Consider the following 14,945-nt stretch of genomic DNA (forward strand, 5'->3'; position numbering starts at 1 on the left):
GAAATCAGTCTTTTAATAATTTTGAAATGGAAATTGATCTTCAAGAAATTAATGGGGTTGAAATGGGTCGCAGTCTTCATTCTACAAACGCATGCATTAATATTGTCAATCTTATAGGTAACGAAATGAGGAAAAAATTATTGCAGAAGCCATAAAGTCAAAGAAAGATTTTGATAATTATTGATGAATCAACCACTATAAGCCAAAAACCAACACTGATATTGTACATTCGGTGCTGTGTAAAAGGTAGCGGAATGAATTCACCAATCAATTTATTTTTGGATTTAGTGGAACTTGAAAGTGTTACGGCTAAAGGACTATTTGTTGCTTTACTTGAATGTCTTCATTCTTATGGGATGAAAGATGAATATTTTTAAAATTTTTTAGTTTCTGTAGCATGTGTTGGATGCAAATGTGGCGTTTTTAAATTAATCGCTAAAAAGTTTCCTTTTGTTATAGCTTGGCATTGTGCTAATCATAGACTGAAACTATCAGTAGACGGTACTAATAGGAAGATCTTAAGTATTAACAGATTCAAATCATTTCTTGATAAGCTTTACGCCGTGTATCATGCTTCCCCAAAAATAGCAGAGAGTTACGTTCATGCGCAGAATTACTTAATATTCAGCTGCTGAAAATTGGTCAAATTTTAAATACACGTTAGGTGTCATCTAATTTCCGTTCAGTTTTTGCAGTATGGGAAAATTACGAAGCGCTTGTGAAACATTTTGAGGAAGCGATAGTTGATTCTACAAGCGACAAAAACGAAAAATCCACTTATGCAGATTTAAAATAAAAAATTATATCAACAGAGTTTTTAATGGATCTAGGATTAATGTGTGAGGCTCTCCAAGAATTATCGGAATTGAGTTTAGATCTACAAGAGCGCAATATTGTACTATATAAAGCAAATCAAAAAATTAATGCTCTTGTTCAAGTATTCGAAGAAAGAAGAAATAATTGTGGTCCCTATTACAAATTTGCTTTAGTTTCAGCACAGAATCTCCGTTTTCATGGAGTTTTATTTCACAATAAATATTCCTAAAACAATTCAGCTATTAATCCTAACGCCTTTCATATAAAACTAAGAGTCAATTGAAAAAAAGTTGCTTGCTGACAAAGATGTTGAATTAGCTCAGTGGACTCGCATCTTAGATCAAAATCATTGGCCTGATAACATAAACAACCAAGTGACATTTGGAGAAACTGAAATCAGAAATCTGTCGTTAAGACTACAGTTAAATGAAAGAGAAATGATTCGTGGATTCCGTGAATACCTGGCAGAAAAAATAGATACTGAAAATTTAGTTCATTTGGTACACGCTCTACATACTATTCCCATTTCCTCAAGTGAATGCGAACGACGGTTTACACAGATGAATCTGATCATCACACCGACAAGGGTTTCATTAATGGCAAACAGTTTCAACGTTGTTATTCATTAAATTAGTGGGACCACCGCTAACAAGCTTCGATCCTTTAAAGAACGTTGATTCGTGGTTACTTAGCGAATGGCATTCAGCAGCAGACACTAAGAGCAAGGAAAGGAGAGGAGAGAATATGTCCAACGAAAATTTGCAAAAACTATGGGATTTGTTATAAAAGTTTAAAATATAATATTTTGGATTAAATGATAGGCAATTCGATATTTAAAAAATTTTCATCCACTTTACAAAAATCAAATAAAATTGCTATGCAAATTTAATTGTTATTGTTTTCATGACTTGTATTTCTACCACAAACTTTTATTACTTCATGTAGTCTGTTTGTTATTGTATAAACTAATTTTTTGGTAATTTCTGGAGTGATTGAACCCCACTTTTTCATAATTACTAATTGCAGTTGTTGCCGCCCCATCACATTGTGGTTCTACTTATTTTATCCTATTCATACCACAAATGTTTGATATAATTTAAATCCGGAGATTATGAAGGTGCATGAAGTTACCTAGCTATTTTAACTTTAATTAATTCCTTGACACGTTTTAAATCGTTATCTTGCTAAAAAATAAATGGCCTAGTAAGTCCCACTTTGTGGGCATTATTTTCCTGATTTTTTTTCAGAATGTTCGAATTCGTATTTCAAATTATACGTCTATCAATGAAAACCAAATTACCTACAGCTTAAGTTTCCATACACCCCACACTCAAACACTTCGCTATTTGAAAAAGCCAAAAGGTACTTTAAGTTACAACTAATGTATTATAATGGCAAATTTTGCAGAGAACTATCAATTTGTTATACAGGATGAGTAACTTAGTTTCCATTGGAATAAGCAGCAATGTACGCTACATCCAGTTGTTATAAATTTAAAGGAAATTTCTAAAACATATATTCCGCATAAGTCGTTTTGCTTTTTAAGTAATGAAAATGATAGTTGTAATTGTCACAATCAGGAAGATTTCGAGATTACAGCTGAGTGGATTTTTTGCAACCAGTCATAGAAAATCTAATTAAGATAGCATAGGTGGTACCGTTAAAAGATCAATAGCAAGTGCAAGTTTACTAAGACTAAAGGAAATCCACGTATTGGCAGTTTATGATATGCATGGGTTTCGCATCGCCAATATAAACACAATCGTATTTTATAAAGTTACCAAAGAGACAGTAAAAACAAGGCAACAGCAGCTAAAGTTGCAATTCGAAATTGGAAAAAGTGTACCAGAAATCATCCGTATTACATAACCATTTCATTTTGAAGTTAGTTTTAAAAGAATAAGCGAGCATCAATGTGTTGACAGATTTATACTGTCAAAAGCAACAACGTCTGATGTTGTAATTGTACCAAATTTAAATGATTTTGTTGCATGCAAGTACGATACTTTTGGTGGTTTTATGGTTACAAAGAGAGATATTACAACAAATGATATTCAAATTAAAATTATGTACCCTCACGATCCCTCTCAAAACTTCATTTGGCCATACAAAGATGATATCTGTTGGGTACCACCCAACTGGCACAAACACGTCTTTTAGACGTTTAATTTTGCATCTAAAATGTTAACACCTTTTAGGCGTCAAAATTCAGATAAATATAAGACATCTAATAGTATTTTTCTTTTATACGGCTTGAAACAGGTATTATTCGTTGTCTCAAAGATAATTACAATTACATGTTTTACAGTAATCTGAATTTAGACGTCTAAAACGTGTTAACATTTTAGTTTCTATAAAGACGTGTTTGTGCTGGCTAGGCATTATTGGGTTTGATTGTAGTGATTAATTTCTCAACAACAAAATTCGGGCGAACATACAACATTGACGTGAAAAATGAGAACACTATATTTGATAAATTTTAATTTTTTGGTTTATTTCCTTTTACGATTTTAATATTATTTTTGTTTTTTGAACTTCTTTCCGAGTGCTTTATTTCTCTTGGAGTCTTTGTTTGTTTTTTAAGCTTATTTGTCTTAGTTTGACAAACATGAAACTAGCGTTTTTTTTTTTTTTTTTTTTTTAATTTTTATTTTAGGTGCCCCAAGGGGTCCTAACGGTCTTGTCACAGAGCACCGCGGAAGTGCATTTAACCAGGAAGTTCACGCCTCCTTCCTTACCGTGACGCGAAAATTTGTCCAGAGCTCGTTTCGAACCTGGATCTCCTGCTTATATAGCGAGCGCTCTAACCACTGCGCCACGGCCGCACGTTTTCATTTTTTTTAGTAAAGACCACAATCTGATTCATTGTAATTACTCCAACTAAGTTATTTAATACAATATCTGAAAAAAAAATTAAATATGCGATATACATTTGCAATTGTATAACTGTAACCATTTAAAACTATAACTTTTTAGGATCAGATTTTATAAAGTAAAGAAGGAAGTAGAAACAGCTAATTAATAAAAACTAAAAAACCAGTTTAATACAGCCAAAACTATTTCAGTTACAAAACTGTCAAATTTCCATCTTTATGTTTTCTTAAGGTTTATCAAAATAGCTGTCCTTTAAGCAATGAATTTAAATAAACTTGACCATGCTTTTATTTCTGTTTTTAGATAAGACTCTCTAATTTTTTCTAATAACTATAACTCAACAATTCAGAACAACATCAAAAAATAAAAATAATAAAAAAATTGAGCCACATCGGCATTTTTGTTATTTGGACTTGCCCCAATAAAATTGTAATAAAAGTTGGAATTTTAACTTCTTTGTTCGTTTTTTAAAACTTTAAGTCGTTTTATTGGATTCCTTGCCCTATAATATAAAAAATTACAATTTTTTTTCAGCTTTTGAATTTCAGCTTTCCAACACACATCTAACAAAGTCTAGAACCATTTTTATAAATGGCGGATTTTTGTTGGTTAAAACAAAATAGCAAAATTATAAGAACCGGTTGAAATTAGACAATAAGGTTTTCAGAACATTCATTATCATTAAATCTTTAAGTGGTTTGAAAAAAGTAAATTCTAAGACTTAGGTTTGCATCTCCTGGATGTTTTCTCATTAAATTGCCCGCAAAGTACTTTAAGGTACTTCCTTCATGCAACTAAGAATAATATTTAAGTAACAATTTAAACAAGGAGCTAATAGAGACTAAACTTTACGCGCAGAGACAATATCGAGTTTATAGTTATAATAACCAATATTTATATGAAACAAAGTTATTATCCAAATTATCAAATGATTTCATACACAAATATTTTCATTGGCGTAGTGTGAAAATTAGGCTATTCATGTACCTTACGCTTGAAGTATAATATTTAAATCATTGGGTCTCAAATAGGCGTAATATGGGGGTAATTCAGTTCCGAAACATTGTGAGTTTGCAATTAAGCACAAATAAATATTTACCCAAGAATTTATTTAACAGTTGTTAAATTAATAAGGATTATGTAAGTTCAAAAAAGAAATACATCACACAAAAATTAGCAAATGAAAGGTTTAAACAGAAAGTCCGTCTAAACTTATACATTTATTTGTTTAGTTTAAAAATTAAAAAAAAAAAAGAAAAAAATTGGGAAAACTTTCGTGCCCGTTATTGCGTATTTGAGGAAACGTTCAAGAGCTATCAAAATAACTTTTGCAGTGAATGTTATGTAAACGTTTGACGTTTTTTACTTGAGCGTTCCAATTAAACGTTCAAGAAATATTAATTAGAATAAAAAAAATTTGGTTTACGTAACATTTGCAGTAAACGTTACGTGAGCCTAAATTAACGTTGTGACAACGTCTCCTCAACGTTACTTTTTAATTGTGTATACACACTGTTGTAAAACATTTACTTTATTTAGAACAAGATAGAACGTTCTCAACGTTTGTCGAACGTTTTCGAACGTTTGTGTTAGCTGAGGAGTATCTTGAAAACTTATATGTTTAAACTAAAATGTTAAATAAACTATACTAAGATGCTTTACCAATTTGTTTTACTTTTTGATTTTTCAGATATAAATGAGTGCTTTAACCTAAAAAAACCATGTCCTGGGAATACATTTTGCGAAAACACAATAGGTAGTTATTCATGTACATGTGGATCAGGATTGATTTTGGGTAAAGATAAAGCAAGCTGTGTTGGTAAGTCATTTTTTATACTATATACATGTACGTGTTGTTTAATACAATACACAATATGTTTTAAAGCTTCATTTTTTATTTATTTTGTTATTTTGGTGCCCTAAGAAGACTTAAGGGTCTTGTCACAGAGCACTGCGGAGGTGCATTTAACTAGGAAGTTCACACCTCCTTCCTTTCCGTGAGGCGAATATATGTACAGAGTTCGATTCAAACCTGGATTCCTGTTTCTAAAGTATACGCCTAAATCACTACGCCACGGCCGCACAAAGCTTTTAAATTCATTTTTATTACAACCTGTATATTGCTTTTTTAATGATTATAGAAAACACTACTTTTCATTATGCAATGTTATTGGAATTGTTTAAAGTAAAGTTATACAGCATAGTGATTATATAATAATAATTAATATAACTTAAGGATTATGATTAAAATTTTATTCATTTATTTGGTGGTCACAAAAATTGATTTGGATGCCATAATTACGAAGAAAGATATATTGCAAATGGCCCCCACTAATAACTCCCGCATAAACCTACTTAAATTCTATTTTAGCATTGTTTTTACTCGAAAACCCCAAAAGGAAGATATTATTGATTGTTATTATAGGGTTACGTAAACAGGAAAATATAAGAAAAAAAAATGACCAAAGCAACTGAAAAGTTTATTGCTCCGTTGGAACAAATTAGCTTTCTAAATTTATCAAAATAAAAATAAAAAGTGGATATAATTGAAGTGAATAATAATGTAAGAAAAAAAAAATTAGGGTCTGATCCAAGTACAATTAGAAAATACATTTGATATAATCACTACCTTTAGAATTTAGTTTCGCCAAAAAGATAAACTACTATACAATTTAAATTAAATCAGAAGATAAAATTAGAAATGTTACAAACAAAATTGCCCCACAATCGTTTTTGCAAGAGATAGTAATAAAATATTTTTTTAAATTTCTGAGCACCTGTATCAGAAGCAAGAGAGAAAAATAATATAAAAAAAAGCAGACTTTTTATTTTCAACATCACATGCAGCTAAATCAGCAAAAAAAAGGAATTTGACTAAAAAAGTTGAAGTTTATCCTAGTTTACTTAAAGATATAAGTTGTTTCCATCTGCTTTATAATCAGGTACTTGGCAAGCTGTCATAAAAATAGTGTTGATGTAAAGTGAAAAAAAAAATCTATTTTTAAGAAGAGAATCAGTTGTCATGGTAAGTGAATCTCTAATCATGAGTACTAAGTGGTGTGCATGAAAAAATCAGTTTGAAAAATAAATTTAAGTATTGTAAAATGTGACAGTGGATCATCACAGAATATTAGAAATGCAAAAAAAATTTACTGAATAAATTTCAGAAAAGAGTTTACATACAAATACATAACCATACAAATAATTGTCTGTGATACAACCGCAGTTAATTTGTGAGATATAAACTGTTTAAAATCTAGATTGAAGAGACTATATCAGATTTTCTATATAATTTATGTTATTTATGTGATGCTATATTAGAGGATTTTGTTACTTAAATAAACTGGTAAGTATCCTTTAAATAAGTATAATAAAATACTATGTGCTCATAAAGATAGATGGAAGTCAAGTACTTTATATGTTCTTATTGCTTATTTTCTCAGCCCTGAATGGAGATAATCATTAAAAACGCACTATCATCTCAAATACATTGCAGGAAATTTGACTTTCTAATCAAAGTTTTTATGTTAGATTAATTGTATTTCAGAATTACACTGCCCTCCAGCCACAACGTGCTAAGACACGTTATGGCTGGAGTTATACAGCTCTCTAGAATGCTGATAGTTTCATTGTAGAAACACTACTAACACTTTTGGCTGTAACAAAGTATTAATGTTGAATGAAAAACTCTCAGAACATCATTTATCATATGTGTAGTATATTCATGATGAATAATGTGCTTTTTTCTAATGATGATGTAAGCCAATCCCAAAATTATTTTTGACAAACTTTATGCACATTAGCTAATGAGTGGTGTAGTGGTCAAACTTATATGAAATTTTTTATCTTTTTAATTTTATCTTGTTTAAAATATTTGCGCCGATTGATTAAAGCTACGCGTTTTGCGGCTTTTGACTATTTTTTAACAAATTTCCAAGCATTTGTGCTAGGAAATTTGTTATAAATTATTCTCCTTTCAAATACAGTTATAATAATATTCTCCTTTCAAATACAGTTAATTTTTTCAAAGATATTTTTTTAATGTGTTCCTGTACCAAAATATACCCAATGCTTTTAATTTGACAAATATAATTTACCCATCTTCAACTAGTTACGATGATAATTTAACACTTAGGTTACTGTAAAATGGTTTTTGTTAGTCTATGAGCACATTTCCAGTTTCCAGCAACACACTTTATTATTTTCACCTCATTTTGGTCCCAAACGATGTTTTTTTTTAAAAAACTGTTATTGGAGCCTTGAATTAAGCAAATCTCAACCAGAAATGGTTTTCTTAAATGATTGGGTAAAGAACTTTGGCTGTTTTGTGTACATTAAATTGGTACAAAATGTATAAATGTTTTATACATTTTGAACCAATTTAATGTACACAAAACATATTAAATTTATATATATATATATATATATATATATATATATATATATATATATATATATATATATATATATATATGTATATGTATATATATATATATATGTATATATATATATATATATGTATATATATATACCGATTTTTTTAATTGGTTATTCCAGTTGTTCCAAGAAGACGTAATCATCAGTTACTTCACAGAGCACCGCAGTAAAGCATTTAAATTTTTTGGAAATTTTTAAATTTAGTAGTAATTCATTTGTCAAACTGTTTTCATTTTACACTGTGTTTCATTAATTATGACTAATCAAAAATGAATGTTTAAGGTAATAAAATTTTAATTTATACCAAAAATTAGGTTGCAGGAAGTCATTAAAGTCTTAACTAGTGTAAATTATCGTAATTTACACTAGTTAAAACACTTATTTACACTTAAATAGTGTAAATTAGTTGCTGGTATTATCAACAAAAACTGCTTTCAGAAGAATTTCAGCTTTATAGTTTGTTTTTACATCTTTTTAAAAGTTATATTTACGGCTAAGGTTATATGAAGCTCTCCGACATGATGGTAGGAGGTTAACAAAAATAATGGTCGGTCATGAGACTTTGTTAACCATACATAAACCTATTTTAAAAGATAAAAAACTTTCCATTCTTTGTAATGACATAAGTCTCTAGTTAATGATTTGTAAAATTCTAATACCACCTATTGTTTGAAAACAGCTTTAAAAAATAATATATTAAATGTTAAAAAACAAAAGTTTGAATATTGAAGAACTAAACTTTAAAAGTGTGCCGCGAATGTAAATTTAAAAAAAAAAAAAAAAATTAAAGAAAACAATTCCTTGGTAATATTTAAAAACACTCCGTTTATTCAGTGATTATATATATATATATATATATATATATATATATATATATATATATATATATATATATATATATATATATATATATATTTATCTCTGTCTCTCTCTCTCTCTCTCTCTCTCTCTCTCTCTCTCTCTCTATATATATATATATATATATATATATATATATATATATATATATATATATATGTATATATATATATATATATATATAAATATATATATATATACATCTATCGATATATATATATATATATATATATATATATATATATATATATATATATATATATATATATATGTATATATATGTATATATATATATATATGCATATATATGTATATATATGTATATGTATATATATATATATATATATATATATATATATATATATATATATATATATATATAAACATATATGTATATATAAATATATATATATATATATACATATATATATTTACATATATATATATATATATATTTATATATATATATATATATAAATATAAATATATATATATATATAAATATAAAAATATATATACATATATATATATATATATATATAGATATATATATAGATATATATATAATTTTTGTATCATATATCACAATTAAAAAACTATATCATGTCACATATTAAAAACAATATCTTACGAAAGCCATATCATTTAAACATTAATTGCAAAATATGTCTTGATAAAAGTATATATAGATACATACATATATATATATATATATATATATATATATATATATATATATATATATATATATATATATATATATATATATATATATATATATATATATACATATATATATATATATACATATATATATAACAAATAATTAAGTGAAAGTTATAAATTTTGTAATACAAATTTTATCTTTATCAGAACTCTGCACTTAAATATAAGTTAGTTTAGTTGAGTGATAAAGTTTACTTATAATAAATTTACTTTTTAAGATATTGATGAATGTAAGGCATTTAGTTGTCCGTGTTCTAATGATGAAGAATGTGTAAACTTACCTGGCGGTTATAGTTGCAATTGTAAAAATGGATTTCGTAAAGAACAAAATATCTGTGTTGGTAAGTAATTTAAAATAAGTTGAACTTTTGTTAAAATAGTTTAGTATTTGCTCAAAAAACAATTTGGTATGTCAATTGCGACTAAACAGTCATAAAGTACCTCAGTGCAATGATGAAATATAAAATTTTTTCGTTAATTATATCAGGTAGCTCAATTAATTATCTATGAATTACATATCATTAAACGTACCTTTTAAATGAAAGTATGTTGCCATTTATTCTCTTGGACGGAGATTTCAATCAAAATAGGCGTCAGCGCTTCTGAGTTTCTAATACTTAAATTATTTTTGCGTCGAAGCCAATAATTTCTAACTTTTTCTTTAAAGTTAAATTTAGTGTGAAATTCATGGATAAAATACATGAGACTAAATTTACCTAAAATCAAAGCAACCATAAAGTTAAGTTTAATTTACACTTAGTTAATAAACATACTTAATACGTTAAAGAAATTTACCTTTTAGCCATAGCAAAACTTCCATTGATATCTTTATTAACACATAAAAAACTTTTAACTAAAAATTTTCTTAACGAGATATTAATATTAGAATATGACCAATGCTATTTCTTTTTTTTAATATTTTCTTTTCATTCATAGCCATATTAAGATGTAAAGTTTTTTGAAATACGCATGCTTTTTTTAGCAATGACTTTTTAAAAAAAGTTTTTTAAAAGTTTAAAACAAATCGCAAACAATATTTTTAAAAGGCTTTCTTTGGGAGTTTTTAACGTTTATTTACAGTTTTTTCCATTTATTTAATATTTTATTTGAACTGAAAATTATATGTTCAAAGGCATACTCCCATCGATGTGTTACTATATAAGTACATAACTTTCGAGAAAGTAAACAGTGAACTTAAATAAACTAACAATCTCTAGATTTATACCTATTTCCCGAAAATCAACGGACTTATGTATCAAGTTGAAAAATCAAGCCATTAGAGTCACATCAATAACTCATAGAGGCTTGTTTTCTCCAACGCATCGTTGTTATTACGCAAATCACATAACTTTTTGAACTTGAGTCATGAATAAAGTACTTTAATGAAAAGTTTTTAATATTTTGACATACATATAACGGTTATATTTAATGTTATTATTCAGAACGATATATGGACATATCCCAGTTAACATTTTAAAAAACATTCTTTAAAACTTTTAAACTAACCACTAAACTATATATCTAAAGCTTAAAATGTTATATGCCAATCTTAAGAGAAATGAACAAAGTGATTAGAAACATTTTTCACTTTTAATCAAAATAACTTTTCATCTTAACGCAAAAATGCTAAGTTTTTGTGATGTATTTGCAAAAAGTAGCCCAATACTAAAGTGGTAAATATGTTGGTGAAGATTGAGAAAGTAATCTTTGTAAAGAAAATTTTTTTTTCTTTTAAACGTCGTTTTTATAAGGTTTAATTTTTATGAAAACGTCTTAAGAACGTTTAAGAACTTACTATACCCACTGAGATGTTTTAGAAAAAATAATAGTTTATTTGTTCTAAAATAAACTTTGTAAACAAAATAAATTAAAAAGAAATTATTTAGTTCCAAATTATTAAGTTATATCTCATTATTCTCAAAACAACAAATAATTTATATAAACTCGCAGTTTACTTTATCATAAACTATGTACTTATAAAGTATCACAACAAATGGAATATGTCTTAAAATATACGTTAAAAACTCCCAAATTAAAAGTTTTTTATGCTGTGAGTTCAAGGGCAAGTTTAAAGAAGGGTGGGTTGTCGAAGGAGGTAGTAAGCCCCGCCTCCTTGGTATACATTATCATAAATAAGTATTTATGTATATCAATATTTCTAATATATTAGTGCAGAACTTAGTTTTACTTATTGTATCCATTCGTGACCAAATAAAACTATAAGCATGAAAGGCTTCGTGCATTTCTACAAGATTTTTTCAAAATATTACGCATTATAACATCCACAATGTGTACTTAAGTTCTTTAGCAGAAACTTGTAGAGTTTACTTTGTAAAATATAACTTTGTATTTATTTATTTCAAAAAATTGGTCAATTTAATGAGATATTTATTTCTATTTTGTTTTATTTTTACATGCTAAATCTTCATTTTTAAAAAATTTTAAGTGATATTTTGAACTTTTATTAGTTGAATGTATTCTTAAACCTCACTTCATTTGTTAAATGTCTTTTTCAATATGAGAACATGCAATCTGTTTAATTAATTTCGCAAATCGATACCATCATTCCAAAACATTTTTTTAATGAAAATTCTCAATATATTTATGCCTAATCCTTAATCTGTAAAAGCCTAATCTTTAATCTGTAAAATGTTTTTTATTTATGTGAAAAAAAAATTATTTTTCTGTTTTTAAAAATCTTTTTTGTCTAAAACCAATGAACAAATATGAACTTTAAAACAATATTATTATACAAACTGATAGAACCAGTAAAAACACGGTTCTTTGTTTGTGATACTTAAGAAACAATTGCCAGTTGCGTATAAACTAATCATAGTTAACACTGTTTTTTATAAGTTTCTTAAAATTCATTGATATAACAAAAGGAAAAAACAAAAAAAAGTTTCTTCAAAAAGCTATTACAAACAAGGTCACAATACTCTAGACTAGAAAAATTTTTGCATTTTGCAAATGGTGGGACAGTTAAAAAGCAGTAGTTATTCGTTAATTGTAGAACTTATTTGTTAATTGTAAAGTGATAAAAAATGAATGCATTTTATTATTTTATGTTCACACAATAAAATCTCAAAAAATAACATACACAAAATAACTATAAAAAATAATATACAAAATAACTCATACAATTTACACCCCAGTCAAGAATTTAATATCATGTTGATATCATAATGATATCAAACTTTGATATATATGATATTATGATATGAGACCTTTTTGATATCAATATGATATCAAAATGAAATCACTCGTTTATATCATACTGATCTCAAGACCTGATATTATAACATGAGAAGTTTATGATATCAATATGATATTAAAATGAAATCACTCGTTGATATCATTCTGATATCATAATATGAGAAGCTCAAATTTGAATTCCTTGAGTGAATTCATTATTGACTTAAATTATGATGACACAGAATGTCTTCCTAGAGAACATACAAATTAGATTATTAACAAAAATATTGTTTTACTTGAATTATATTTCTTTTGTAATTACTTTTTTTAATTATATTTTAATAACAATATTTTATTACTATTATAAATGATTAGAATTTTATAAATATTCATATATATTGTATTAATTAAAAAATTAAATGTTTATAAATATGATATAGTTTAACTTTACTAAATAAATTAACAATTATTGTCCATTTTTTTAGTAAAGTTAAATTATATCATATTATTAAACATTTTATCTGAAATTAATAGTTATTTTATACATAAAATATAAAAACCAAGATTATATTAGACAAGAGACTGAAAAAAAGTCAATATATTATTAAACTGTTTAATTAAAAAAAATTATTTAATAGTCATATTACATTGATAACAAATAAAACAACCAAAAAACGTCATATTTAGATTTTTTGATTCATATTTAAATGTTATGTTAGAGACAGGGATAGACGTAGATATAGCATCACTTTAACTTTATAATAAGCTTTCGACAGACAGACTCGATATAAACGCTCCTTTTGAAATGTTGCATTTGACTTCTTTTCCAGGTAAAATATAGATTTATGTATCATCTGAAAACAATGGTGCAAGCTGAAAATAGTAAACTAATTTATTAGCCTTCAAAATAAAAGAAAAGGTGAACTAAAATTGTAAAAATTATATTGAAATATGCCAATACCAAAATAGGAATTACTTGGAGTGGTGGTTTCAATACAAACTTATGTGAATTGTTGCTACATTTCGTAGATATGTTGAACTGCGTTTGATTTGAGAGAATATAATTAGCAAATTTCTTTTTTTTCATATTTAAATGAAAAAATAAAGAAATATAGTATAGATTTTTCTTGGCTCTAAAGTTGGATTTGGTTTTCCAACCACTAATTATTTTTCTTCCTAATCTATTTCCTCAATTACTTTAAATACCTTCAGGAATTACCTAAACTGTATGAATAATTATTAATTCATCTAGATTAGAAAATATTAACTACACATTATTAAACAATTTGACATGATCTGATCAGTATTATTATTAAATTAATAGCTTTACATTTTTTGAAACATTTTAAAATTTTATAAATGCGTTATGATTTGCATAAATAGTATCATTTAGGTGAATCACTATTAGTGTCCTTAAAAGTAAATTTACTTTACATATTTGCAATTAAATAATTACATGCAAATACAATGCATGAAAACCCTTTATTAATAACCTAATAAAAAATTACAAAATCAATTAAAAATTATCCATTTTTACCTTCTCAAAAATTTTTCATCAAATTTATTCTAGACTGTTAAGTCACTGAATGTATTGTATATTAATTCTTTACCTGTCATTAGCCGCTGTTATCACTTCCTTTAAACTTGCATATGAGTTCATAATGCATAGTAACTTGATATATACTGAAATTTTAACCAAAATTTTTTGATAAAAATGTTAAGAACACTAAGAAATTTTGTATGTAATTTTATATACAAAACGTTTCCTAAAGAACATTAAGAGCGTAAAAAACAAAATACTAGTGGATCACTATCAAGGACATTTTTTTTCGAAAATTTTGTTCCTGAAAACAACATTTTAATATTTTTTACATCCTTTATTTTTCATATTTTTAATTTTTTTTTAATATTTTTCTATTATACCCATTTTTATTTATATATATTGATTTTTTAATTTGCTATAAAATCGTGTTTTTAAAATTTTTTTAAGATATTTTAATTTGAATAATATATACTAGCAGTTAGCAACCCGTAATACG

At 26.3% G+C, this 14,945-nt stretch overlaps 1 protein-coding gene across 7 annotated transcripts in view; it reads left to right on the forward strand.

Annotated features, from left to right (window-relative positions):
• The window catches only part of LOC136082347 (uncharacterized), a 448,050-nt gene that overhangs the window by 168,797 nt on the left and 264,308 nt on the right, over positions 1–14,945 (forward strand). For all 7 annotated transcript variants that reach the window (XM_065801362.1, XM_065801364.1, XM_065801367.1 and 4 more), the window contains exons 14-15: positions 5,381–5,509; positions 9,930–10,052. In XM_065801362.1, the coding sequence (XP_065657434.1) occupies positions 5,381–5,509; positions 9,930–10,052 (252 nt within the window). The remainder of the gene's footprint in view (positions 1–5,380; positions 5,510–9,929; positions 10,053–14,945) is intronic.

The sequence above is a fragment of the Hydra vulgaris genome, chromosome 07, assembly GCF_038396675.1.
Source record: "Hydra vulgaris chromosome 07, alternate assembly HydraT2T_AEP".
NCBI lineage: Eukaryota > Metazoa > Cnidaria > Hydrozoa > Anthoathecata > Hydridae > Hydra > Hydra vulgaris.